Consider the following 25,847-nt stretch of genomic DNA (forward strand, 5'->3'; position numbering starts at 1 on the left):
GTTAAAAAAATAAATAAAATGAGAGCAGGTGATGGAGGAGGTCATGTGCTTGATCTGTAAGTAAGAGGATTCATCTCTGTTGGGAAAGAGGGCTTTGAGAAAAGAGGGTGGAAATTCATATTATACTTTGTCTTTCCACTATCTTCTTCCTTCCTCTTTTGGACTCAGTCTGAGCCTCTGGGTTTTATATATTGAGATTTAAACATGCTATTTTTATACTTCTTAAAACAGAAGGCATATATAAACTGTTACAGACTTTGTGGAACCTGTTTAGGGTTGTAAAATGTTGTAGTACTTGCATGATGTCGAATGTGTTATTCCAATAACATGATTAAAACATAAACAGAGTCAGAAAGAGAATACAACCTTTTGGAACCCTTTGCTGTTTTGGAGGATCAGACAGGAAGTTGGCCACTGTTATGTATTGACATGTATGATTAGATTCAATTACAGACTAAGCATTTAGCCACATTGTATCTTCAAGAATTTTTAGGAGAGTGGCTTGGTTCGCATGTTGTAGGCAGTTGATAGGTTCAGGGCAATACAGAGACAAGGTTTATATAGGATGCATAGAGCATTATCATCTGTTTTAAACTTTGCAGCATTAGTGCAGCTCCGTCACCTGAAGGCTGACTGGAGCTCATCCTTTAGATCATTGTCTTTGAAGCATCAGGTGGTTTTCAAAGATGTTCTGTAAATTTCAGCCAGGAAGAGATGATTAGAGACCCGGTGATATCTATTCAGATCTGCAGGTGTGAGTATTTTAAGTAAAGGCAAGGAGACCTGGCCGATTTTTAAGCATTTTGGGACTAATCTTTGGGACAAAGTGGTATTTATCAAGCATATCCAATAGTGATTGACATCAGCGCTAATTTTCTTGAGATGATGGGCTCTATAACATTTTGAAGTGCTCTTCATTCCCTCTGAGTTTGGGTGAATTAACGATTTCAGTATCTCAAACATCTTTTTCCTGAGGTTTCTTTGTTTGGTCTGCCTCAATTGTTCTATAAAACAGATTTAACTTTAAAAGTATATTTTTTATATTTGTTTCTTTCTCATTGGATCTGTGCCATGGTCTCCAGAGCAGCAATCTTAGATGCCCTGAGAATGTTCCTGCCCTCGTTCAGTTTACCATTTCACTGATCTTGCAGGTTTTTTGGGGTATTTTTGTGTTTTGAGCAGTTGTGTCCAGTCTCTCTATCTTGTTTGATTATATGATTATATTGACACCAACAATATCAAGGCATACTAATATCGAGGGCAGAATATTGAGGGACAAAATATGGAAGGGTTAGTGCATATAGGGAAGATGAGATTTACTATGCCTAACCCCACATCTACCTACCTTGAAGATATATTTACCACATTGGTACATATATGTGGAGTTAGGTATAGAAAATCTAGACTTGCTTATCTGTCAGTATTTTATTTTCCATATTCTGACCTTGATATTATGTCCCATGGATATTGTTGATTCGATATTCAGCGGCACACTGTTGTAAAGTTACTTACTTATTTATGTACTTGTTTATTTATGTATCCCTTATCTGACATTTATCTGACATTCAGCTGTCTTCCATGTATCCTGGTGACATCTGTGTATTCTAGAATGGGAGAGCTGCTTTGGCTCAAGGTTAGAATCTTGTTGTGAGATTACATAGATGAGCCAAAGGCAGTTGGGTGGCTGAACTGTAGAACTTACCTACTTGAGAATAAACAACTTAAGAAGATTTCTCTACTCTTATCTCTTCATTCATTAAGGATTTCACGATTTAACACTGGCGACAACTGGGAAAACAGCTCAACTCCAATTGTTTGAATCATCGTTACTTTTAATGCTTTAATACTTCGAGATTGCTTTGAAGTAAAAATTTCCTTACTCAAGTCATTACAACAAACGAAGAATTACTTCAATGAATTGAATGCTGAGGTGACTGACAAATACGGTGAAATTGACTTGTTTTCTTCCGGAATCATTCACAACATGACTCTCAAGTAAGACGTTTATTTCTATTTATAGCGCGCAATACAACACATGGACAGGGCGCTACCTTAATGTGTTGGTTTCACGATTTGGGACATTTAACTTACGACATCAACAGTTTTTGAGCTTTAAACGTAATTTCACCGCGGACCGGGTGGTTTTGATGTTATTTTTATTTGAAATGCCTTCACGTGCGCTCACGCTCCTCTCGGTGGCTTCTGTGACCTCTCCTCACAATCTCCTCGTCAAAGTGACTCATCACTGGAATGCAACATCGTACGTTTCAAGTCCTCAATGTGCGTAACCTTTTGTTGGTGGTTGCTTAGCTACGCTGACGCGCACAGCAGCACGGTTTTCTTTCGCTCATTCGTGTTGCCGCTCCGATGTGTTTGCAGCGCTGACACGCACAGCTTCGTTTCAACACGCGTGTCTACCTTTCAATCTTCGTGCTATACGCACAGCGCAATTTACAGCCACACAGTGCTACTTTATCATAACGCTGACACGCACAGCTCCTGCCGCTCCGATGTGTGTTTTATGACTTTTACAGCGCTAACACACACAGCTTCTGTTCAACACAGCGTGTCTACCTTTCAATCTTCGCACAGCGCAATTTACAGCCGCACAGTGCTACATTATCTTAACACTGACATGCACCGCTCCTGTTGTCAATTGCGTGTCAGTGCTACATTATCATAACGCTGACACGCACAGCTCCTGCTGCTCCGGTGTGTGTTTTATGACTTTTACAGCGCTGACACGCACACCTTCTGCTGTCTATTGTGTGTCAATATTTTAACCCTCGCTGACACACACAGCATATTCATCAAGAGTTGTGTATTTTACGGTTATCCTCACGCTGATACACACAGCAGCTCAAGTTTGTGTCTACATTATAGTCCTCGCATTAATAGCATTTTAAGACTGGGGTATCTTTTTACTCATTGCAGTGAATACAGATGCATTTTGACCCAAGTCTAGATTATGTTAGTTAAATCTGTTCTCTCGTAGTTTATGCATAGTACTCTTTTGTAGCTGATTTGTACATCTTTTTAATCTGCTACTGTTACTCACAGCAACCCACGTATTTTTTTTTTTTTTTTTGTGTGTGTAAATTTCAGTCATGCAAAATGTCACTGCAGCTCCGTTTTTTTACAGTCACCAGGAGATCCTCCCATAAAATGGTCTAAGTGGAAAAAAGGTTTTCAAACGGTATGCCCGTGTTTGTGGTACCTCTCTCAGTGTAGAGAGGAAAACAGCGTTGCTTATGCACTGTCTTGGATCAGAGGGTCAAGATGTTTTTCACCATCTTCCAGATGTTCCGGACAGTGCTGCAGCAAATCTGAATGAATTTGAAATGTGCATTTATAAACTAGACGCTCATTATTTGCCTAAGGTCAGTACCATTTTGGAATGTTACCATTTTGGTAGACGGATGCAAAAGGAAGAGGAAAGTATTGAGAATTATGTTATTGACCTGAGACGTTTGGCGTCAACTTGTAAATTTTATACACTTATAGATGAAAGAATAAGAGACCAATTTATGTTGGGTTGTGTTTCCGAGAAGGTGCGTGATGAATTATGGCTCAAGGATGAGCCTTCCCTTGATGAAGTTTTAGTGGTAGCCAAAAGAATTGAGCATTCTCTCGAGTGTGTCAAAGAGATCAAGAAAGATCTCAATAAAAATGTGTCAGTGGTCAACACAAATACAACTTTAAATTCAAAGTCAAAGGACACTCAAATGAAAACTCAAGTAAAATAAAAAAAAGAAAATAAGTCTCTTTTTCAATTCAGTAAAGAAAATAAATGTTATAGATGCAACAATGTTGGTCACTGGGCCAATGATAAATCCTGTCCTGCCTTGAATGCTGTATGCACTTATTGTAAAAAAAGGGACATTTTGTAATTGCCTGTAGGATCAAATCTTCTAGACAAAGGGTGAATGAAATTGGTCATGACAATTCGACTGATCAACATGATTTTGAGTGTGGTCAGATTATTGTTCAGGTTGGTGGTGATGGACCGTTGGATTACATTCTTGTGGAAGGTCAGAAAACCAAAGTATTATTTGACTCTGTTGAAAAAATTACCATTGTGTCAAGCAAGTTTTTCAATGATAATTTAAGTTCCAAAGTTAGTCTTCTTAAAGCTGACATCTGTCCCACTGCTTATGGTGGAGACCCTATTGAATTGAGAGGCTATTTCATGGGTTTAATAGAATATGAGGGTCGCTTTACTTCTGGGAAAGTTTATGTCTCGAAGAAGGGTGACAGTATTATCAGCTGGTGGCATCAGACGAATCTGGGTGTTATGTTGAATCCTAATAGCACTCCTCCCATGATTCTCAAAGAGAGAGGAGTTGTTAAGTCTATAAATCATCACTCTCCCCTACAAACTCAATTGATGGAGGAATATCCACAAGTGTTTGGTGAGAAACTTGGGTGTTTGAAGGGGTATTTTCATAAAATAAAATTGTCTTCAGGGTCTGTTCCAGTATCTAGTAAAGTGCATAATGTTCCTTTCACTGTCAAAGATGAGATGTTGAAGGAGTTGGAGAAGCTTAAATCACAGGGCATTATTGAAGAGGTAGAAGGAACATCCTGGTTGGCTCCAGTAGTGGCTGCAAGGAAGGCTGATGGGTCTTTGAGATTATGTGTAGATCTCAGGCAGCTCAACAAATGTGTGCTTGTAGATAAATATCCACTTCCAAACATCTCAGAACTTATGAGCATGGTGCGCGGTGCTAAAATGTTTAGCACAATTGATTTAACGTCTGCTTACCATCAGATTTTGCTTGATCAGTCCTCCAGGGATTTAACTGCTTTTGTTATGCCTTTTGGGACTTTTAGATTTTAAGACTTCCTTTTGGCCTGGTCTCCGCCGCTTCTGTCTTCCAACGAGTCATGGAGAAGGTGTTAGTCAACATACCTGGTGTTTGTGTTTACCAGGATGATATTTTGGTCCATGGGAGTGATGAATTGGAACATGGGAAGAGAGCCCGACAACTGTTAGTTAGACTTTCTGCTCACAATCTTACCATTAAATGTGAGAAGTGCAAGTTTGGTCTTGATAAGATTGATTATTTGGTTCACTCAATAACGGCTGATGGTGTTGTTCCCAAGGCTGAATTGGTGAATTCCATTAGAGACCTAACTGCCCCCTCATCTAAGGAAGAACTCATGCGCTTTCTGGGGATGGCAGAATAAGTTTATTAAGAATTTTGCGGAAACTACCTTCAACATGAGAAATTTACTGAAAAAAGGGTTGAAATTTGTGTTGGATGAGTTGTGTGAAAAGGAGTTTATGGAAATAAAATACAAATTACAAAATGCTCCAAATCTTCGAAATTTTGATCCCACAAAATGCTCAATCATCTACTGATACTAGCCTTAAGGCTCTTGGTGCTGTCTTGTATCAAGGTGGCACAAATCCGGACAACACCATTATGTTTGTTTCAAGGAGCTTGAAAGGTGCTGAATCTAGGTACTCAGTAATTGAGAGAGAAGCCCTTGCCGTCTATTGGGCTATTAAAAAGTTTTAAAAAATTATTTGGGGTACTTCCTTTGTAGTAAGAACAGATCACAAGCCTTTGTGTGAGGTGTTAACAAGTAAAGGTATTGATTCAATCTCTCCAAGAATCTCTAAATGGATTGTTGGGTTACAGGGTTTTAATTTTTCAGTCAAGCATGTTCCTGGTTCTGAAGACTTTGATGCTGATACACTTTCAAGACTAGTTCCTGTTACTCAATCGGATGACCATATTGATTCAGCGTTTGGTCATTCTCATGACTTTGTTTGTGGAATTGATTATACAGTAATTTCCTAAGAACGTTGGTTAAATGCTTGTCAGAAAGATGAGGTTATTCCAAATGTGTTGAATCTTATTTGTGATGGTTGGCATCATAAGGAACAGGGAGGACTATCTTTAAAGGAGTTTTGGTCTGTGAGAGATCAGCTGTCCTGTTGTGAAGGAATGCTATGGAGAGGTCACAGACTAGTTCCACCTTTGTCTCTAAGAAAGGATTTGTTGGATTTAGCTCATGAGGCACACTTAGGAATTTCTAAGACTAAGGAAAGAGTGTGTTCCACTTACTTGTGGCCTGGCATGGACATTAAGATTGAGCGTTTGGTTAGGGAGTGTGTTCAATGTTCTCTTAGTGAGAAAAGTTTAAAGATCAGGACTCAGCCTATGGAAAAGAGGTGTCGCCCCAGTGGTCCTTGGAAGGATATAGCTCTTGATATTTTTGGACCTGTACATGGTGATGGGTCTGATACCTTTGTTATTGTAGTGATGGATTTGTACTCCAGGTGGCCTGAAATATATGTTGTTAGAAATGTAAATACAAATACTGTGATCGATTTTCTGAAAAAACTGATCTCTAGGGAAGGCATAACTCAAACTATACTGACAGGTGTTCAACTTGTCTCTAAGGATATGGAAGGATATGGAAGACTTTCTTATTAATTGTGGTATAGTTCACAAGAAATGTGCTTTATATCACCCTGAATCTGAATCTAATGGTACTGTCGAGAGGTTTAATAGAGTTTTAAAAGAAACTATCTCACTGGCAAAGCAGAATTGTCTCGATTGGAAGGAAGAGGTTTCAAAGAGAGTTGATGTGTATCGTTTTGCGCCCCATACTACGACTGGAAAGTCTCCTTTTCTTTTGTGTCGTGGGAGACAACCTGATGCTTTCCTAGAACCACCTTGGGTTAACAAATGTCTTTCCGCCAGGGGTGGAATTCTGGATCCAATATCACCTATTACCATGTTTTGCATTTTCATGTTAATTAATTCTTTTCCCATTTGTTTAATTGGATGTTTGCAACTTCTTTATCAGTGTTATCCTAGATTCTCATTTTCTTAAGGAGTCCATCGTTCCCTTGCCTAATTATCCTAATGGACTCGGTAGCCTATTTGTATCACCACCTGCATGTAATGTTCTGCAGTCCACTGCTTAAAACTGTAAATTAATACCCATGCACGGTATCACCACCTGTATATACTGTTCTGCAGTCCGCTGCTTAAAACTGTAAATCATTACCCATGAACTGTGTCCGAATATGTATTTAACTTCACCTATTCTCGGTGCATTTTCCCAGACGGCCATTTTTCCTGTGCCATTTCTATTCTCTCCCGTCCCCCGGAGGCACTTGAAACCTGCCTTCACGCTCTAGTTCCCATCCCCAGCACTTGCGCGTGACCCAATCCAAGCACTCTCACGCGACTCTTCCAGCTTCTACATATCCTGGATATGCCGAGCAGCACGCTTGAGAAGCTTCACTCGTCCCACCCGCCCCCGGACTAATCCCGGCACCCTGATCCACAACGTATCTGGTCGCGACTAACCGCCGGATTCAACGCTCCGTCCCCCTCAGCCATTAGAATAACTTCTCAGGTAAGACCATGGCATACCTAAGTCTTCACGCACTCACAACAGACTACCTGTCTATCCCCGGGTTTAACCGCGCCCGTTTTAGCTCCCTTCCTTTCAGAACGCTGCCCAGCTATCCGCACACTCTTTCCCTTGACGTTGGACCATCCTCAACTGGTAAGACCACGGCGCCGCTGAATACTGGTCTTCTTTGTACCCGGCCATTGTTCTCTGTTAGTTATTGCCATTCTTATGCCCTTCCTTCCCTTCCCTAGACCACATCCCAGCCATTGAACGCTGCCTCAAGTGACGCTTTACCGCGGCTCCAGACGAGTAGGAATTACCCTCTGGATCCTTCATTCCCTCTCCCCTCCAAGTGCCACCAGGTATTTTCCTGACCGCCCTTTCAGCGCCTCTCTTCCTGTGTTTTATTCTCTTTTTCTGGGTTTCAGCCCAATTGATTATGCCTCCCTTCCCTCCTGATCCTATAGAGCACTTTTTGAACCGTGTAACCATCGTCCTGATGATGACCTCGAGTTGGAGAGACTCTACAACGCCATTCGCGGCAACCAAAGGGTCATTCACAAATAATGAAATTATGCTTGTGATTGTAAATACTTTTGTTTGACCCCCACTGATTATTGTTTTTTCGCCGCCTCACGTTGTTTTTTAATCACGTGTCACTGCGCCGTTTACTCACAACAACACTCCGAGTGCACATCTGGTTGTTACGGTTACTGCAATTTAGTTGTATTTTGTGCTTCTATATGCAAATAACAACCGTTCCACTCTTACTTGGTCTCCCTTGTCCCTTTCCTGTGCTATGTGATTGATACACATTTTTGAACAGTCCCCCTGCTTGATATACCAGTTGAGACACTGTCTTATTGTTGTAATACTTACTCGGTCTCAGCTGGGTTAACGGGTTTACTCCTGTTTCTGTTTGCTCGAGACATAACCGGGCATAATCCTCAGAAGGCTGCTGTCCTCAATGTCTTCATGCAAGTGGCAAATAGTGATCTTGAAACAAAAGTTGGCTCCTGAGTACGCAATTATGCAGTCTTCCGCTGATGTACTTCCAGTTATCACTCACAGAAGATGTAGGGATGCACAAACTTTGTATGTTATATGATCTTTCAGCTTACACCACACGGGTTGCAGCTCATGAAATTGGGCAGCATCGTTTGGCCAATTGTAATTGTATTTATGTAGCGCTTACTACACCAGAGGAGGCATCAAAGTGCTAGGCTGAATAGTAGGCTATATTTCTTTCCTTGAATACTTCACTGTTGACTCTATTTATCACTCCAGCAAGAGCTTGAATATTTAGTTGCTGCCCCGTTTTTGTTTTGATTTTTTTTCAGTGGTTTGAGATATATATACTGTGAGATCACTCATTGCATCATGCTGTTAACCGTCCAAGCACAGCAACCAAGTTAGTACTTAACGTCTTCTGCCTCCTAATGTTAAATGAAGTATTACTTTTGTTTTTACCAATTTAAAATATCATTAGGTCGAAGAGACATGTTGTATATACTTTGTGGGCTTCAGCCTGCCCATAGGCTTCCCATTTGCTGGCTCCTTTGTCGCTCTCCTGTTCTTTATCCCCATTTACCCACAGCTTGCAAGTGTCATACCTCTTCCTGTGCTTAGCCCTCCACAAGAGCAGAGACTAATTATTGCTATCCATCCACAGCACCCAGTAAAGCAACTTATTTTGGAACTAATTTTTTATTCATTTTGAGTACTTGATACGAGCCCTCGCCCCTAGCGCTGTTTCTGCAAACAGACCTGTAAATCTTGTTCTTATCTTGTCACATTTGCTCTTTTCCAGGGGTGCCTGTTCCATACCCCATACCCCAACCACCTCCCACTTGTTCCTGCCTGATCCACAGCTGCACACAAATGTAGTTCTTCGTTGACCCTGACTGAACAGTTGTCATGTTTACTTGAGCTTTCTTAGACGTTTGTCCTTATCTCGTCATATTCGCTGTTTTCTGAGGGCACCTGTTCTGTGCCCCAACCCTCTCCCTCTTGTTACCGCCCACTCTACAGCCGCACACAAATGTAGTTCTTGGTTGACCCTGATAGAAAAGTTGTCATGTTTCTTAGATGTACACCATCGATTAGCTTGCCACCTGGTTCGCTTGCTATGACATCACGATTGTGATAACGGTTACAAAATAATTGCTGTGCTTTGTGGGTGTGTCTCTAGAGAATTTATATATGGCGTTGTGTTTCAGAGAAGGATTTCATTTCCTACATATGATCGGCAGCCATCTTGGAATGGGAAGGTCCATTGTTTCTCTTTGTATTTTCTCTTTGTCCATGTCTTTCGAGTGTAGTTAAAAAGTTCTGGCTGTAGCAGTGCTTCTGGTGGTAAAAGTGTGTGCATCAGCACAGGAGGGAAGAGAGCGTCTTTCAAGCGCAACTCGGTCGACATCACCCTTGCACATAACTTATCATGTGTGCAGTGACGGTAGGGATGCCTAAATGGAACACACTGCATTACGAACCACTGTCATTTTACAGTGCATGTTCTTAGATGCACACCAGCAATTACCATCTTGTTGCTCATCACCTGGTTTGCTTGCTCTGCCCTCACTATTGTGATAACGGTTATGAAATAATCACTGGGCTTTCTGGGTGTGTCTCTAGCAAAACTATATACGGCAGCGTGTCTTAAAGAGGGATTTCCTTTCCTGTGCATGATTGGTGGCCATCTTGAAATGGGGAAGGTCCGTGGTTTCTCTTTGTATTTTCTCTTTGTCCGTATCTTTCAAGTGTAGTTAAAACGTTCTCGCTGTAGCAGTGCTTCTGGTGGTAAAAGAGTGTGCATCAGCACAGGAGGGAAGAGAGCGTATTTCAAGGGCCACATGGTCAAAATCGCCCTTGTGCATAATTTATCATGCAGCAGTCTAGGTAGGGATGCTCTACTGGAACACGCTGCATTACAAACCACTGTTACTTTACATTTACTGTCCCTCAAACCACTCCTGCTTCGCATTTTGACCCGACTACCCACCACCTCCCTCAATCATTGCTTACTCCCCTTGTTCTTTACGTACCAACTCTTTGCCACTCCCCTCATTGTGTCTGTCCCTCCTATTTTTAGGCTGAGCCTATAGTCCGTGTGCATGCGCAGCTCTGCAAGACTTTGTGTATCTACTATATGGGCTTTACCCAAGCCCAGCCACCACCACTAGCTCTCTGCTGTGCCAATGAGAAATGCTGGCCCTCTATTGGTAGGCTGCTTTCCTTAGTCCCTCCCCTGGATGCTTGGTTGACACCCAGGCAATTTCACTACAAGAAAATTTTTGTTGGCCATCCACGCGTCTCAAAGGCTTGTGTTAGAGCGTGCGATGGCCCCCCCACCCTCCTCACTGCACTGATAGTCTTTCATCACTGTTGTCATTAGTTAGGACTTTGGTTTTCATTCCGACAGGCTAATTCTTTTCGCCTTTCACTATTATATAGTGCCATTTAGAACTCCAATAGCTCTAACTTTTTAAAAACTCTCTTCCTATCCCATCACATGGAGGTGGGAGGGCAGGGTCCCAGGATGCGGCCGCGGTCGCACTGGTCTCTGAGTCAATACCCAGAGAGGGTTCCATGGACCTGGCTCATCTCCTCAAACTGACAACATACATGTGACCCACCTGGGTTCAATTCCTTCGAAGAGTAAATCACTGGGCAGGAGCAGCGCCAGCTGTTGGTGATGGCAGGCAGGGCCTTCACCCTGGAGACCCGGCTCTGCTGTGAGTATAGGTCACACCAGGACTGCCTCAGGCTCCGAGGCCTGTGCTGTGGGATTAGCTCACCCAGGCCTGCACCAACGTGACAAAAGATGGGCACATTCCACTGTAGAACTAGGTCCGTGCACACGAGTGCTGCACGGTCTTTAGCTTTACCCACCAGCTAAAGTTATTTTACCTGTTTCTTTTCCAAGTTATATTAAACTAACTGTGTCTTCCTCCAGTATCTACACTAGAGATATTTTTTTACTTCTTTTTGTGTGACAATTATAATGCTGCTGGTGAGGGAATTTATTAGCTGTGTTTATAGCGCCCACATGGTTTTAAAAAAACGAAGCGCGTAGGTGAAAAGTGATTACAGGGGTAAATGGGTTCTGGGAGCCTTCTTTATATTCTTTCAGTGAAAGATACGACAAACAGTTATATATTTGAAAACCTATGTAAATGTTTTTACATTAGAGCTACTGTCTGTAAAGCAAGCTGGGCGTACGCCTAACTATATTTGTTAGTGTACACATCAGTCTACTGTTGGTGTCCTTGTACACCTGTGTTTATGTTTGTATGTTAAAGTTTTAGCTACTTGATACATATGTAAGTATGCTTATTTAGGTCTAGATGTGTTATCATACAGCCCTGAAGAAGTCCAAAGATTTGGACGAAACGAGTTGGCTGTTTTTTGTACAGGTTGATCATGTTTGAAAAAGACTGAATAAAAAGAATATTTGAGCACATCTTTGAATTCTGCTCTGAATTGTTTGGTTACTCTAATGTACTGTTCGAAATTGTTGTATGGTGCACCTTTCACTTTGTTTAAATTTGTACAGTCCTGTTTGAACCACACCTTGGCAGTGGGTGCTTCTATTGTGTGCACAACACCAGGTACATGGCTCTTATTGACATATTGGGGATAACAGGATAGGTGCGATCTCTCCTTTGGGTTCCACTGTTGTACTTAGGTTAGATTTTTTTTAAAGTGCTATAATAGGGGGCGGAGCTTGCTTGGCCTGAAGATGGCTGCACATTAGGCGAGCTCCCGGTGCCGTCACTAAAAATAACAATGATCCTGGGGCATCACTCTTGATAACCGCCACAAACAAATGGCACGGTGAGAGACCAGCATAGTGCCTCTGATGGAGCCCACGCCGACCTCCGATGATCACCCCTAGGCTCCACCGTGCCCACAATGAAGAGACCGACCAATGCGGCCTAGCTGCACAACAAAGAGCGTGCTATGCACAACATAGGCACTCTCCTACCTGCTGGGTGCACAGCTCTCCACTCCTGGGGCCACGTCGACCACTGAGAACTGGCAGCTGGTTCGTCTCCCGTGGACCTGCTGGTGTGATGATGACGGACACTGAGGGGTGCCGCTTTGGCCTCAATTATCGATCCAGTGAGTTTGGACTCACAGCGGAGTGCGCACGGCATTCAGGAACCGCATCCGGCTGACAACCACACAAACAGACATGATGCCTACCTACTTAGGCAACGTGCAAAGTTGCGCCGCGAGACGCCATTGGATTCTCCTGGGCACTGCCGGAGGGGGGCTGGCCTCGATGAGCAAAGTGCTGCAGCTTTCCAAAGGCCCAGAATGTGCACGGTGTGTGCAGTGCTACTAAGTGATCTGCAGCAACTGTGAATATGCGTGCAGAGTTGACCTCCAGGCCCCCTGTGCATTGAAGCTGCCTCTAAACTCCGAAAGCCCGCAGACCCTCTGGAAAAGACGCTAGGACAGATCTGGGATACAAAACAGGAGCACTGCCAGTGGTCTCAAATACTTACCAGTACCACACTGCTAGAAATAAGAGCAGAGGCACTACTTAGCTGGGAAATGTGGCTGATGCCAAGCACTGTGGGAGATACATAGACACTGTGCACTGGCCTAACTAGGCACACTAACGAAACTTGCAAAAGGCTGAGATTACACAAATTCACCTGTCGAGATGGGGAACTCAGACAAAAGCCAACCCAAGATTAGTTTTGAGCAGCGCAAATCCACAATGGCACACGACAAAGGCACACACTCACAAGAGCAAGAAGATGGCACAGCGGAGTTGGATCTTGGAGATGACCCAAGGCAGATGCTAGTAACTATGCAGCTTGTCCACCATTGACGGCAAGATTGAGACTCTCTCCTACCGAATGGACTGTATGTCAGAACAGATTGATAAGCACTCAGAGAGACTAGACATGATTGAAAGACATGTCACTGAAGCAGAGGACCTACAAACCAAACTGTCTGGGGACAATAAGAAAACGGAAAAGCTACTAACATCACTGCAAAGCAAGGCAGAGGATTTGGAAGCCCGCTTAAGAAGGAACAATTTGGGCATAGTGGGCCTGGCAAAATTCCACAGTCATGGGGAACATGGAAACCTTTGTTGAGAAGCTACTAATGACCTTGCTAGGCCAGGCCATCTTTTTAGCAGTCTTCATAGTTGAACGCGTCCACCGATCACTAGCTCCTGGTCCTGTCCCAGGGGCACAGTCCCACCCCATAATAGCACGATTGCCCAACTATCTAGACAAGGATGCAGCCTTATGATTTGCCAGAGAACTTAAATAGCTCCTTTATGAGGGGCCCTAACTTTCCTTCTATCCAGACTTCACCCCACAGGAGGCAGAGACAATTTGCACCTGTGAAACGGAAACTTTGTGAACTCAATATGGAATAGACCATGCTCTACCCAGCACGATTGTGAGTGATGGTAGAGGGGAAGGCCAGGATTTTTGCTGATCACGAAAGCCTTCAACAAACACTCAAGATACTGGAGGTAGCAAAGAGCAACAAGTGAGTTACGGAGCATGCAGTGGATGGCCAAGACACCACCAGTGAACTAGATCAACAGGACTAATTGATGTGCATATTGACTTATCATGATATTTAAGCTCATTCTCACTAGATTTATTAGCTAGTGTTGACACATTAATGCTGTATGATGAGCGCAGCAACTGAGTTCTGAAAATGTTGTCATGGAACACCTTGCTCCAGTGGTGAGGAACAAGATACAGCTTTGGGTGGAGCTAAACTGGGAGGGCTTGCTTTGCCTGCTAGGTAATCATATCAGTAGTATGACAAGCATGATAGTTTATAAATGATGTAGATCATCAAAAGTTAGGACTGACTGCATTTACCTGGTCCTCCGGAACAATTCTTGAATGAATAAGCATGATTTTGTTTCAGTAGCGATAACATAATTGCCTGGTGGCACAGATATGCACAGTTTGTCCACGTAGTGGCGATCTGGTAATCTCTGCCCTCACATGTTGTACATACTTTTGATTGGGTATACTTTTTTTTCCTAGGGGTTAGTGCGGGCGTAATGAACTAGCTGTGTCAATTTCTAAGGAACACAACGTGGGTGTTGGAGGAGGGGTTATGTTATTCTTCACCACTGTTGCACCATAACTATTGGAAATTCCAATGTGGTTGGTTAAGCACGTGCTTTGACTTACATATGTATGAAGCAGGAGATGTGGGGTGAAAAGGAAACCGGTATTTCTGCATCCGCACATTGGGCTACAGTGAAATTTCTTACCTGGAATGTCAGAGGGCAAAACAATCACTGTAAAATACGTATGGTGGTACACAGTGGCAGTTTCTTGGACAGGGCGGCGGGGCGGCACCCTTACAACTTCAAACAGTTAGCAATTGTAATTGCAAAAAGCAATTACCAGTAATTACTATCAACTACCGTTATCATAACAATACATACTGTGCACTGTTCTGGCCTCATGGCCTGAGTTACTGAGAGAGATGTGAGGCAGCCAGGCACGTTTCCTTCGTCACATGCACTAGTGCGTATCTGCCATTCACATCATGGTTTTGGTGCTGACTAAGCGTATTTTGACTAGTGTGTGGGTTGACATACTGCCAGCCCCCATCTCCAATTCTTGGGGGTCCCCGAGACTGCCCAGAAATGCAGCGCCATATTTTTAAAACAGCCCTGGGCATGTACAGTATCAGCCCTGTACTCCCGGGTCTGCAGTTATTAAGAGCTGAGTAGAGCCAGCCCCTCCCTTTCCTAAGTCCTCACTTGGGAAAGGGAGGGGTTGCAGCCTTTGCAAGAGGACCTGATGTCACAAAGGCATGAGGCCCAACTCATGGCTCTGTGAGGCCAGTCGCCTCCTGGAAACAGAATACACTGCAGGCTGCCCCGGGTCCACGAAGAGGACCCTCCTAAGAGGGCGGCCCCCCTTAGTGCCACATGAGGGCACAAGAGGCAGCTGTCCAGTGTTTGCGACCCCCTAGGGGCCGCATGCGGGTCATTTCCGGGCAGGAGGGGGCAGGGGGCGAGGTACATATACCTCTCCCACCCTCTGGGAGCCCTCTTTTTCCGCTGCCCTGACGCCGTTTGGACGTGTCCCCCCGGAGCTGCTTACTATTGCGGTGAGTGCGTACCTCTCCCCCCTCTCCGAAGCAAGTCGCCTAGGCCCAGCTTCTGCCGTGGCTGCAGTTCATCATCGGGGGGGAGGACAGGTCCTATGGGGCCAGGGCGGTGGCACTCCTCCCCTGGTTGAGCCCAGCACCGTGCTGAAGAGGGAGGCATCCGGAACACCCCTTGGCTCGTTGCGTGCCGGGACCCGGCCCGACTTGGGCCCACGGGTCCGACGAAACCTTGATTGGGGCTTTGGCCCGCGTGAGCATGATGCCTCGGGGTGGTGGGTTAGGGGGGAGCCTTCGACGCGGTGAGTGCAATTAGCCCCCTCCCCTGGACCGATCTCCCCACTGGGTAGTATCCAGGGCAGGGCGGCCCGACCTTTTCGGCGGTCCGTCCTAAAGGAGGGGTAGGAAAGTGCTCACACCGTGTGTTCCTGGTCGGAACCGGGTAGTGGCAAGGAGACTCCTCTCGGGGGAAGGGGCATGGTGAGGCACAGAGGCCGCACAAGCTGGGGGCCTATGAGGTTGCGGGGGACTGTCGCGTGGGGTTCCCTTCCTCGCCGCGCCTCCACATCTCGCTTTGGGGTGTAGGGTCCCGGCCGGTCATGGTGGGGGAGGGCAGCGGGGCCCACGGAGGCCTCCTCCGGCGCTAGGTCTCCGTCCCTAAGGGAGCTTGATGGCCCGTAATGGTATCTGGTGCGTGGGGGGTGCAACGGGTGCTGCGAAGGCTCTCCCTTCAGGGAGCTATGTTCCGGCGGTGGTCACGCAGTCCGGATGTGGCTGTCGGGGCCGCTTTAAATTTTACTCCGTTACCCCTGTACTGGACATCTCGACCCCCTACCGGCCACATTCGAGACGGATGCCCCGTTTGGGCACAGGGAGCTGCTCAACACACTTGGCTGCCATCACGTGGGGTGAGGCCTTGCCTGGTCCCTGGTCGGGCCTGCCTATGCCCTGGCTGCATGGTGCACATGGGGTTGTCGCACAGGGTGCCGCAGTAAGGTGGGGTCTGCCCGATGGTTTAGGAGGCCGCGGGCCCACCTCGAGCTGGCACCACAGAGTGTTTATGGGCTCTCAGAGTGGGGTTGTTGCAGCGGGTCATGTTTAAATATTTAGTCACGGGAGGGGAGGCATCGGGCGCTCCGTCTCCCTCCCCGCGGCTGATCAATCAGTGGTACTTGTGTTTAGGCCTTGGCCTGCCTGGCCGCGGGGTCCGCATGCAGGCTCCTCCTACCACTGTGCCAGGGGTCAATTGTGCTCCCACCAGCTGCAGGGCCTCCGCCCGCAGGCTTGGGGCAGCGGGTAAAATGTTAAATACTTAAGCCGCGAGAGGGGGAATGGTGGGCGCTCCGGCTCCCGCACCGCGGCTAACCAAGAGGTGGTGCTTGTTATTAGGCCTGGCCCACGCTCTCAGGGCCAGGCCCCCCCACTGCTGCCCTCCCATAATGCCAGGGTTTGTCATAGCAGTTCGGTAGCCACAAAGTTCATCCTTGCTCAAGCGATGCTAGCGGTGCATCAGCAGGGGGTGTCCTGGCCACCGGGCGGCACCGCTAAGAGTGAAATAAGACCATCCGCAGTGACAGGGGAAGTAACAAGTAGGGGGGCTGTTTTTTTGATTGTCTGTTTTCTGTTACAGACTCGCACGGGGATTACCGTTAGCCATTCAACGCACAGCCTAAGGCAATGTTTGACCCACCGCCTGGTCAGAGGAAAGTAACTAGTAGGGAGGGGCTGTTGTTTATGAGTGTCTGTTTTCTTTTCCAGACTCGCACGGGGTTTTCTGTTCGCCATCCAACGCCTAGCGGGCAGGTCAGCACAATGCTCAGCTCAGGTACAGGTCACACTGGGGCACTTTGGCCACTGTTGCAGGGTATCTGGGTCAGCGCTGCCAGGAATGGAGTGTAACGTTTTTTCTATTTGCAGGACCCATCGGAACAAGCATTCTGGCACCACACAGAGAGGGGGCTGCGGGGAACAGGATCAGGTATGGTCAGGGTGCTCACCAGGGGTGGAGGCTTTCGGGCTGAACGTGGGGCCACGTGTGCTACTTGGAATGCGGGGTGCCTGGCACCCAGGGGAGGGGACTCAGGACGTACCTGGGGCAAAAGCTAATCCTCTCCTTTTCCTCCTCACACGCAGAAGTACCCACCATATCAGCATTAGAACGCACGCAAGCATAAAGTCCGACACCCTTTCCTGATTAAGTAAGTACTAGGACTGGGGACGGGGCAGAGCAGCTGCCGTCGTTAGGTTCTTGGAGGTCCAACCTGGACACAGTGTTAATTCCAGTGTGCTTTTCTTACACCAATATTTGTCTCCTCAGATTGGGTGGACCGTGGGACCGGCAGTTCGGCATGGATGGCCAGGGCTCCCCCCCATATTCTCGCAAACGTCCCAGGTGGAGGACTCTTTGCCGGACACCTCCCAAGACGCACAGTGGGCGGCATTTATCCAGATGGCCAAGACCAAGGGACTGGCATGGACCACAGGTCTCTTGAGAGCTGTCGATCCGGAGGACTCGGGTATTGTCAGCGAGGCCCCTACCCCAGAGCAGGAACACAATGCAGAGGCAGGGCCCTCGAGGCCCAAGCGGGTCCGCAAGCCCATGTCGAAGTACTTCCCGGCAGACCCGCCACCTGCAAAAACCAGGGCGCTGCCCGCTCCCAGAGAGTCTGGTCCCCCGCTGGTCTCTCCCCATCAATGGGGCCGGCTACCCCTCCGGACAGTATGGCAGCCGCAGGGAACTACGCCACCCGGGAAGATCTGGGGAAGCTCACAGACACTTTAAGTAACTTTATGGTGGAGTTCAGGGCAGGTCAGACTGGCACCAGCTCCCCGCAGCTGGGCAGCGTAATACCCCTGGGAGAGGGAGGGGCGCTTACGGCTGCTGTTGTGTGGGCAAGCCAGGGGAGTGTGCAGCAGGCACAACGAGGGGCCCCAGCCACGGCCGCTCCTGTGGTATTAGAGGAGGATGCGACCACACCAGGGTTATGCAAGTCATACACAGCCTCTGGGGGAGATTCGCTGTCATCTTCCCCCGCCATCCTCCCCGTCAACGACACTAAGCCCAGGGACAGTGGCGGGCACGGCGGACACGCCGGCCGCCGTGGTAGGGGTACCAACTCCTTCCAATGTTGTTAGTGTTAGTCCCCCAGCCAGCAACGGGGACCTCCCGACAGGACCACTCTCATCTCCAGCCATCCCCCTACCCGCAGTTGTTACTCCACTTCAGCTGAGCACGCCTCCCACTCCCACACAGCTTGTCACAGTAGCCCCACTGCTGTCCGACCATTGCTCCCTAGCCTGGCAGGTACCCCAGGCGGCCAAGGAAGCAATTTGGAGGCACAAATTGATAGACATTTTCTCTCTGTTCATGCTCGACCAGGATGGCATAGATGCCAGAAAAGCTGGGATGAAGGAGGACAAGAAAGTTGAGTTCCAGGCATGGTCTGAGAAGAGTACTGAGACTTGGCAGAATGTGTTTTCTGTCTTGTCCGCAGGAATTTTGGAAAAACAGCCAGAGTTGGGTCAAGGGCTGTTACATTATGGCAGGTTGATTCACAATGAGGCAATTAAGTGGGGGGGACTGGGCTGGTTGAATTACGACAGGGAATTCCGGAAACAAATGTCCATGTGTCCTGAGATGACGTGGGATCAGAAGGAGGTCCAGCTATGGTTAGACGACATGGGGTCTCGCACACAACTGAGCACAGGGGCGCAGTCCAAAGTTCAGGCGGGCTGGACGACAGGCAAAGGTTCTTTTCAAGCAGACACGCGCGGTGCCAAGCAGTCTTTTTGGGGAGGGAACTGAGCAGGGGGGAGCCAGAGAGGGGGTTTCAGAAGGTCTCCCCTGGGGACCTGTTGTTTGTTCAACTCTTGTTCGTGCTCTTGGGGCAAAATGTGCAAGTTCTTGCACGCTTGCAACAGATGTGGGGGGGCCTCACCCCACGGTCCCTTGTCACACACAGCAAGAGCGTCAGCCCGCCGCCAAAGGCAAGTAGGATAGCTGAGGTTGTGTGGGGAGCTTCAGAAACACACGACACCCTCCCTTTTTCTCAGGCGCAGCGCATCCTCTGTCCCCGCAACTGCAATCTGCAACACCTCTTTCACCCCTCCCCGCCGCAGGCCATGTCCCGATCCACTTGCGCACAGCCAAGGGCCCGTCACCAGTCTGCCTGACCAACCTCTTGCCTCTCCTCAGACAGTACCCATACAAACAAGATAGTCTCTTGCTGCTGGCCGGTTTTAGCGAAGGCTTCAAGATCCCCTATGTGGGCCCCCTGGGAAGTAGGGAGGCCGACAATCTTAAATCAGAACTACCGGCAGTAGTCAGAGCCAAGGTGGAGAAGGAGAGGGCCTTAGGCAGGGTGGCGGGCTCTTTCCTGCGGCCCCCGTTGGAAAAATTTGTGGTCTCTCCCCTGGGGGTGGTGCCCACGAAGGAGCCAGGGGCATTTCGCCTAATTCACCACCTGTCATACCTGGAGGTAAACTCGGTCAACCATGGGCTGGAAGAGGGATCCTGCTCTGTGACGAATTGTACCCTGGACACAGCGTTGGACTTAGTCAGGAGGGTGGGCAAGGGGGCCTGGTTAGCCAAAGCAGACATCGAATCGGCTTTTTGCTTACTACCGGTTCACCTGAGCAGCCAACACCTGCTGGGTTTCAAGCTGGAGGGCAGGTACTTTTACAACAGATGTATGCCCATGGGTTGCGCGGTTTCCTGTGCCTACTTCGAGGCTTTCAGCAGTTTCCTGCAGTGGGCTCTCCAATCAAGCTACGGGGTGGTAGGGGTGACACATTACCTGGACTACTTCCTTTTCATAGGGGGTGAGGGCACACAGGATTGCAGGAAGGCCCTCGGGGACTTTGAAAAGCTGGCCAGTCATCTGGGGGTCCCTCTAGTGCCAGGTAAGATGGAGGGTCCGGCGCAGGTCCTAACATTCTTGGGGATTGAACTTGACACCATACCAGGGGAGTCCAGGCTGCCAACAGACAAGGTCCAGGACCTGGCACTTCATATCCAGTCAGCCTTAAGCCAGGACAAGACCTCCCTGGGTTTCATACAGAGCCTTCTAGGAAAGCTAAACTTTGCGGCCAGAGTAATAGCAGCGGGGAGGGTGTTTGCGCGGAGCATAGCCAGGACAACGGCTAAGGTCAAGAAGAAGCACCACCTGGTGAGGTTAGGCAAGGGGATGGAAGAAGACCTGAGCATGTGGGCTAGCTTCTTGGCGCACTTCAATGGCTCGGTCATATGGAAGGCCCCTTGGGCTGGGAGCCCTGAACTAGCACTATTCACAGATGCGTCAGGCAGAGAAGGCTTCGGGGTGATCTTAGACAGATAGTGGTGCACGCAGGGATGGCCCAATGTTTGGCACAAGAAGAAGGTCACGGGCAACATTACAGTTTTGGAGTTGTTCCCAATAGTGATAGCTTTTTACATGTGGCCCGCAGTGCTGGCAGCGAAAAGGGTCTTGTTCTGGTCCGACAACCTGGCTGTGGTGCAGGCCATCAATTCCCAGTCTGCGTCTTGTCCCTTAGTCTTGTGTCTATTGAGGGAACTGGTGCAGGCTTGCCTGTTTAACAATATTGAATGCAGAGCGTGACACATTCAGGGGGTGCAGAACACAGCGGCTGACGCTCTCTCTCGTTTTCAGTGGCACAGGTTCCGGGAGTCGTGGCCGAGAGCGAGAGAAGAAATGACCCCATTTCCACCACACCTTTGGTTCCTTCTGAAGCTGAAAGGCACTTGAGGGGGCTGGGCGAGCTGTCCCTAGCACCTAGGACCAGTAAGCGTTATAGGGCTTGTGTGGCCAAGTTTTGTACAGTGGCTGGAACCTGGGAAGAAGGGAGGTCATCGCTAGAGAGCAGGATACAAACTTTCATTGTATGGGCAAAGGATCAGGGGAAAAGCCACCCGTGGATTGCGGGCCACCAGTCAGCAATCAGTCACCACGCCAGATTAAGAGGGCAGGACGATCCCACAAAATCATTCCTGATTAGGGCGGCGCTTAAGGGCTGGGCTAGGAGCGAGCCACGGGCACCAGACAACAAGTCCCCTATAGATTTTAAGATTCTGCAAGGGATGCTGGACTGGGTGCACATGGCTACCCCTTTAGCTTTTGAAGCGGCACTCTTTTCAGCCACCTTTAGCCTGGCCTTCTTCAGTGCCCTCAGAATTGGCGAGCTGGTAGCCAGGTCTAAGCAGGACACATCTGGGGTGGCCTTGAACAAGCAGGATGCAGCACTGTCTCGGGACGCCCTCACTATATTGGTAAGAAGATCGAAAACGGACCAAGCAGAGGAGGGGAGGGTGATCTCGCTGCACGAACTGGACATTGCCAGGTATTGCCCGGTGCGGCTAGTCTCGGCTTACCTGGCACTGCGCCCAGCGACAAAAGGTTACTTGCTGGAGCATGCAGACAGTACGCCCCTCACGAACTTTCAAGTTCAGAGCAAAATGCAGGCTTGTTTGGAGTTGTCAGGCAACAAGGTCCAGGGCAAACACTTTTTCCACCACTCATTCCGGATAGGGACAGCTACCATGGCCTTTAGGCAGTGGGAGTCCCAGTGTTACAAGAGATACATCCGGTCTTGAGGTCACACAGTAAGGCCAGGAGATTTGGGGAAGTGTGTAGGCGCTGGTGTGTTAGGGGTGCGCGAAGGGACATGTTGCAGCACCAGATGCCGGTGGTTTGCAGTGGAGTGTAATGAAGCGCAATTTTAGATGTTGTCATGGTGTGCAGTCTTCAATAAAACATGTTTGCAAACCTTCACTTCTTTATTTACCAGGAACAAAGGTCTGGGTGATTGACCATTCTGGTGTCCTGCATGTGTCACGGTGGGCGGAAAGAAGGAAATGGAGACACGGCCTTACGGCCACAGAGATTATTTGGCTGGAATTCCCAGGCATGCGCTGGAACTGTTTTCTGAAGAAACTGCAGCAGAGACTGGGAGGGGGGGGAGGAACTCTCCGCCCAATGTATTGGTTATTCACCTGGGAGGGAATGCATCTCTGGGGAGAAGGGCACTGCTGCAAGAAATGAGGTACACAATGTGTGAGTTGAGCAACCAGCTGGGGACCTGTTAATTATGGTGGTCTGAAATAACCCCCCGGCAGATGTGGCAGGGGGCACGGTCAGGGGAAGCTATGGAGACCTCGCGCAGGAGGGTTAACAGCGCCATGCGTAAATTCACCGAACAAAGGGGATTTGGCTTCATCCGGCATGGGTTACTGCACGCCAAGTCCACAGGGTGTTTTGAGGAAGATGGGATACACCTGTCCAGAGTGGGAATGGACCTGTTCTTCCTTGATCTGGGGGAGGCCTTGGAATCAGCAGGGTGTTGGTAACTAGGCCTATCGTGGTGGGGGGCCCTGGGGTGACGATGGCCACACCCAGTGCTGTGGCAGGGTTACAGGACGATCCAGAGGCTGTAAGGTACATTGGGGTACCCTCTGCACGAGCACCACAAGAGTGCAAAGGCCAAATATCCCCAGGGAGGTCCTCGCGTTGGACCCTGGAGGAGCGACAGCACCCTGTTAGTCCTACGGGCGGTTGTGGACCTGGAATGCTCCGCCCCCCTTCTGGGGGCATGAGTAATGGGGTGGACTAGCGGTCCACTGGTGGGAGGGGCTATCCTCTCCCCCAAATCTGGCAAACACCGTTTGGCTAGGGCCAAGGTGTAATTTGGCTCATCAGGTGGGCAGGCGGTGAGGGGCTGCCTGCCCTGGGATCGCCAGTAACATAACCCCCCATCTTGGCATATTTGTTATGCAAATAAACCTGCAGCAATTTTCTCCACTAAAAAGGTCTTTGGTCTGTTTATTTATCTAGGTTATTGCTGTGGGAGGGATGGGGAGTGTGTCAAGGTCTGATAAGTACTCTTACCTGAGGAGTACTTGATTGAAGTTTCGCAGAGACGCTATGAGCCAACTTCCCCAAAAACCCTACCTTTCAACCTGTGAAGTATGTACTAGCACGAAGGCTAAAAGATAAAGTGCAGGGAGGAGGGACCGATTTGGATACTGCTTCTTCCTGTTGTCGACCTGTGAGGCAACAGGGAAGACTTTAGACTCTAAATTTTAATTATAAGATGTCACAGTCACCTCTTGTTTAACTTTTCTCAGAGAAAAATAAAACATATGTCCTACCTGCTATAATCAGGGGCTTTACGTAGCATCCGTGGAGTCTTGTGACAGGAGTTGGGTGTTTAGTTTGGATAGCTGCTTAGTCAACTGTTGTGTGCAGAAGGTGTTCTAAGTGTTTTTCCTGAAGTTTGGTACTAAAGATACTGACTTTCTCTATCTTGACACTTTCATACAATTATTCAATAGTTCACCTTTTCCCCCAAACACTTACTATTAAGTCTCCAAAGTCTCCAGGTATGTCACGTGAAACTTGACAGAAATTATATTAATATAAAGAAAACTTGTAACATTGTCCTTGAATCTTTTTCATATAGATTTGTGTCCTTAAATTGTTTTTTTTTGCGTGGAAAAAACCGTTCCAAAAATTATTTGTTAAGCGCTTCTTTAGTTAACGCTGACACTGTCTTGCGATGGGCGCCAGATAACAAGAAACTGTTTTCACTTAGCTTTCATTGTTTGTTGTCTTTCAGGTCCGAAGATCAGGAAGGCAATCTGGGGGGTTTTCGTATCCAAGGCAACGAAGCAGGAAGATTTGCACTCAACGAAGATCAGGTAAGTCAAGGTTTCGCTTTGGATGGTGGTGATTATAGTCTGGCCACACCCGAGCAACAATACGGACGTTACGCGTCTTACGCGTGCAGCGTCAAGATTTTACCGGAGTCATTACGGACTGTCAACAAAGCCGCGAGCAAGCTCCGATGCTTTTTTCCTTCAATACTCTTAATGAAGCACAAAGCAAGAGTCATGCACATCATAGCGAGAGTTATGTACAATACTTCACAAGTGGATAGGAACATATCATCATTGTACACAATCGGTACAATAAGTATACAGAGTCAGATACATAATCTTAACACATGATCATGGTTTCTTACACACTTTGAGTGCTGAAAGGACGGGACAGGGGTGGGTTTTTTCAGGGGTAAAGCGAGTTAGTCCCATCCAATAGGATGGTGACCATAATTAGTTTAGTTAGTAGCGGAGTCATGACAGTACCACCCTCTTAAAGTCCCCCCTAAGACCATTGGAATGGGTTTGGGTTTTGGAGGGTAGTGTGCATGAAAAGCTTTTACCATTCTAGGTGCATTTTGTAAATTAGCTAATGGTTCCCATGTTCGGTCTTCTGGACCATAGCCCTTCCAGTCAATTGGGTAGTACAATTTGCCGCGAATTCTCTTTGAATCAAGAATAGCTTTGACTTCAAATTCAGGGGTACCATTAACATTAATGTCTGGTGGAACTGGGTTAACACTAAAGATACATGAAAAACCGGATGGAACCAATATTTTGAAGGTAAAATCAATCTTATACTCACAGGGTTGATCATTTTTTCTATGGTAAATGGACCAATGAACCTGGGACAACATTTTTTCTGTTAACTCTAATGTGTATGTGTTTGGTAGACAACCATACCTTATCTCCAACGGCATAAGAGGGTTGATGGTTGAGTGTCAGTTGTGATTTTCTGTCTTTCTTTTGCTTTGGCCAGATGGAAATGTGCTTGTTCCTGAATAGATACTAGCTCTTTTACATAATCGCAAACTGAAGGTGATAACAAAGACGTGCTAGCTTGACCTGGAATATTTTTGGGGTGATATCCATAAGTACAAAAAAATCGGGACATGTCTATGGATGAATGTTCTATGTTATTATAAGTGAACTCTAAGATCCACAAAATCTCTGCCCATTCTTGGTTGCTGTTTGTTAGTGCACAACGTAAATATTGTTATATTGTTTGATTTGTGCATTCAGTTAAACCATCCGTCTGTGGATGATAACATGATGAGCTGCGAACTTCCATGTTTAAGAGTTTGCCTAGGTGTTGCCAAAAGTGAGATATAAACTGAGAATCCCTATCTGAAATTACCACTGACGGGATTCCATGTAATCAAATGATTTCTTTAGCAAAAATCTGAGTCATTTCTTTAGCAGATGGTAATTTTTTTAAGGGTATAAAATGTTCCATACGTGTAAAAAGATCAATTACTGTAAGTATTATAGTGAATCCATCCTTGGTACTAGGTAGTTCCACTATAAAATCAAGTGATACAGTATGCCATGGTTGTGGGGGTCATGGTAAGGGAAGTAGTAAACCACTGGGGGCTTGATGTAACGATTTGTTTTGAACACAAATTGTACAGGTATCCACATAGGCTTGTACATCCTTAAACATGGAAGGCCACCAAAACCGTCTCTTGACTAGTTG

The 25,847-nt window shown here is 47.2% G+C and overlaps 1 protein-coding gene across 2 annotated transcripts in view; it reads left to right on the forward strand.

Annotated features, from left to right (window-relative positions):
- LOC146823079 (uncharacterized) overlaps nt 1–25,847 on the forward strand; it is a 193,785-nt gene that overhangs the window by 162,594 nt on the left and 5,344 nt on the right. For both annotated transcript variants that reach the window (XM_085607322.1, XM_085607323.1), the window contains exon 2: nt 24,112–24,193. In XM_085607322.1, the coding sequence (XP_085463448.1) occupies nt 24,112–24,193 (82 nt within the window). The remainder of the gene's footprint in view (nt 1–24,111; nt 24,194–25,847) is intronic.

Source organism: Triturus cristatus, chromosome 5_2 (genome assembly GCF_964204655.1).
Source record: "Triturus cristatus chromosome 5_2, aTriCri1.1, whole genome shotgun sequence".
NCBI classification, from domain to species: Eukaryota; Metazoa; Chordata; class Amphibia; order Caudata; family Salamandridae; genus Triturus; species Triturus cristatus.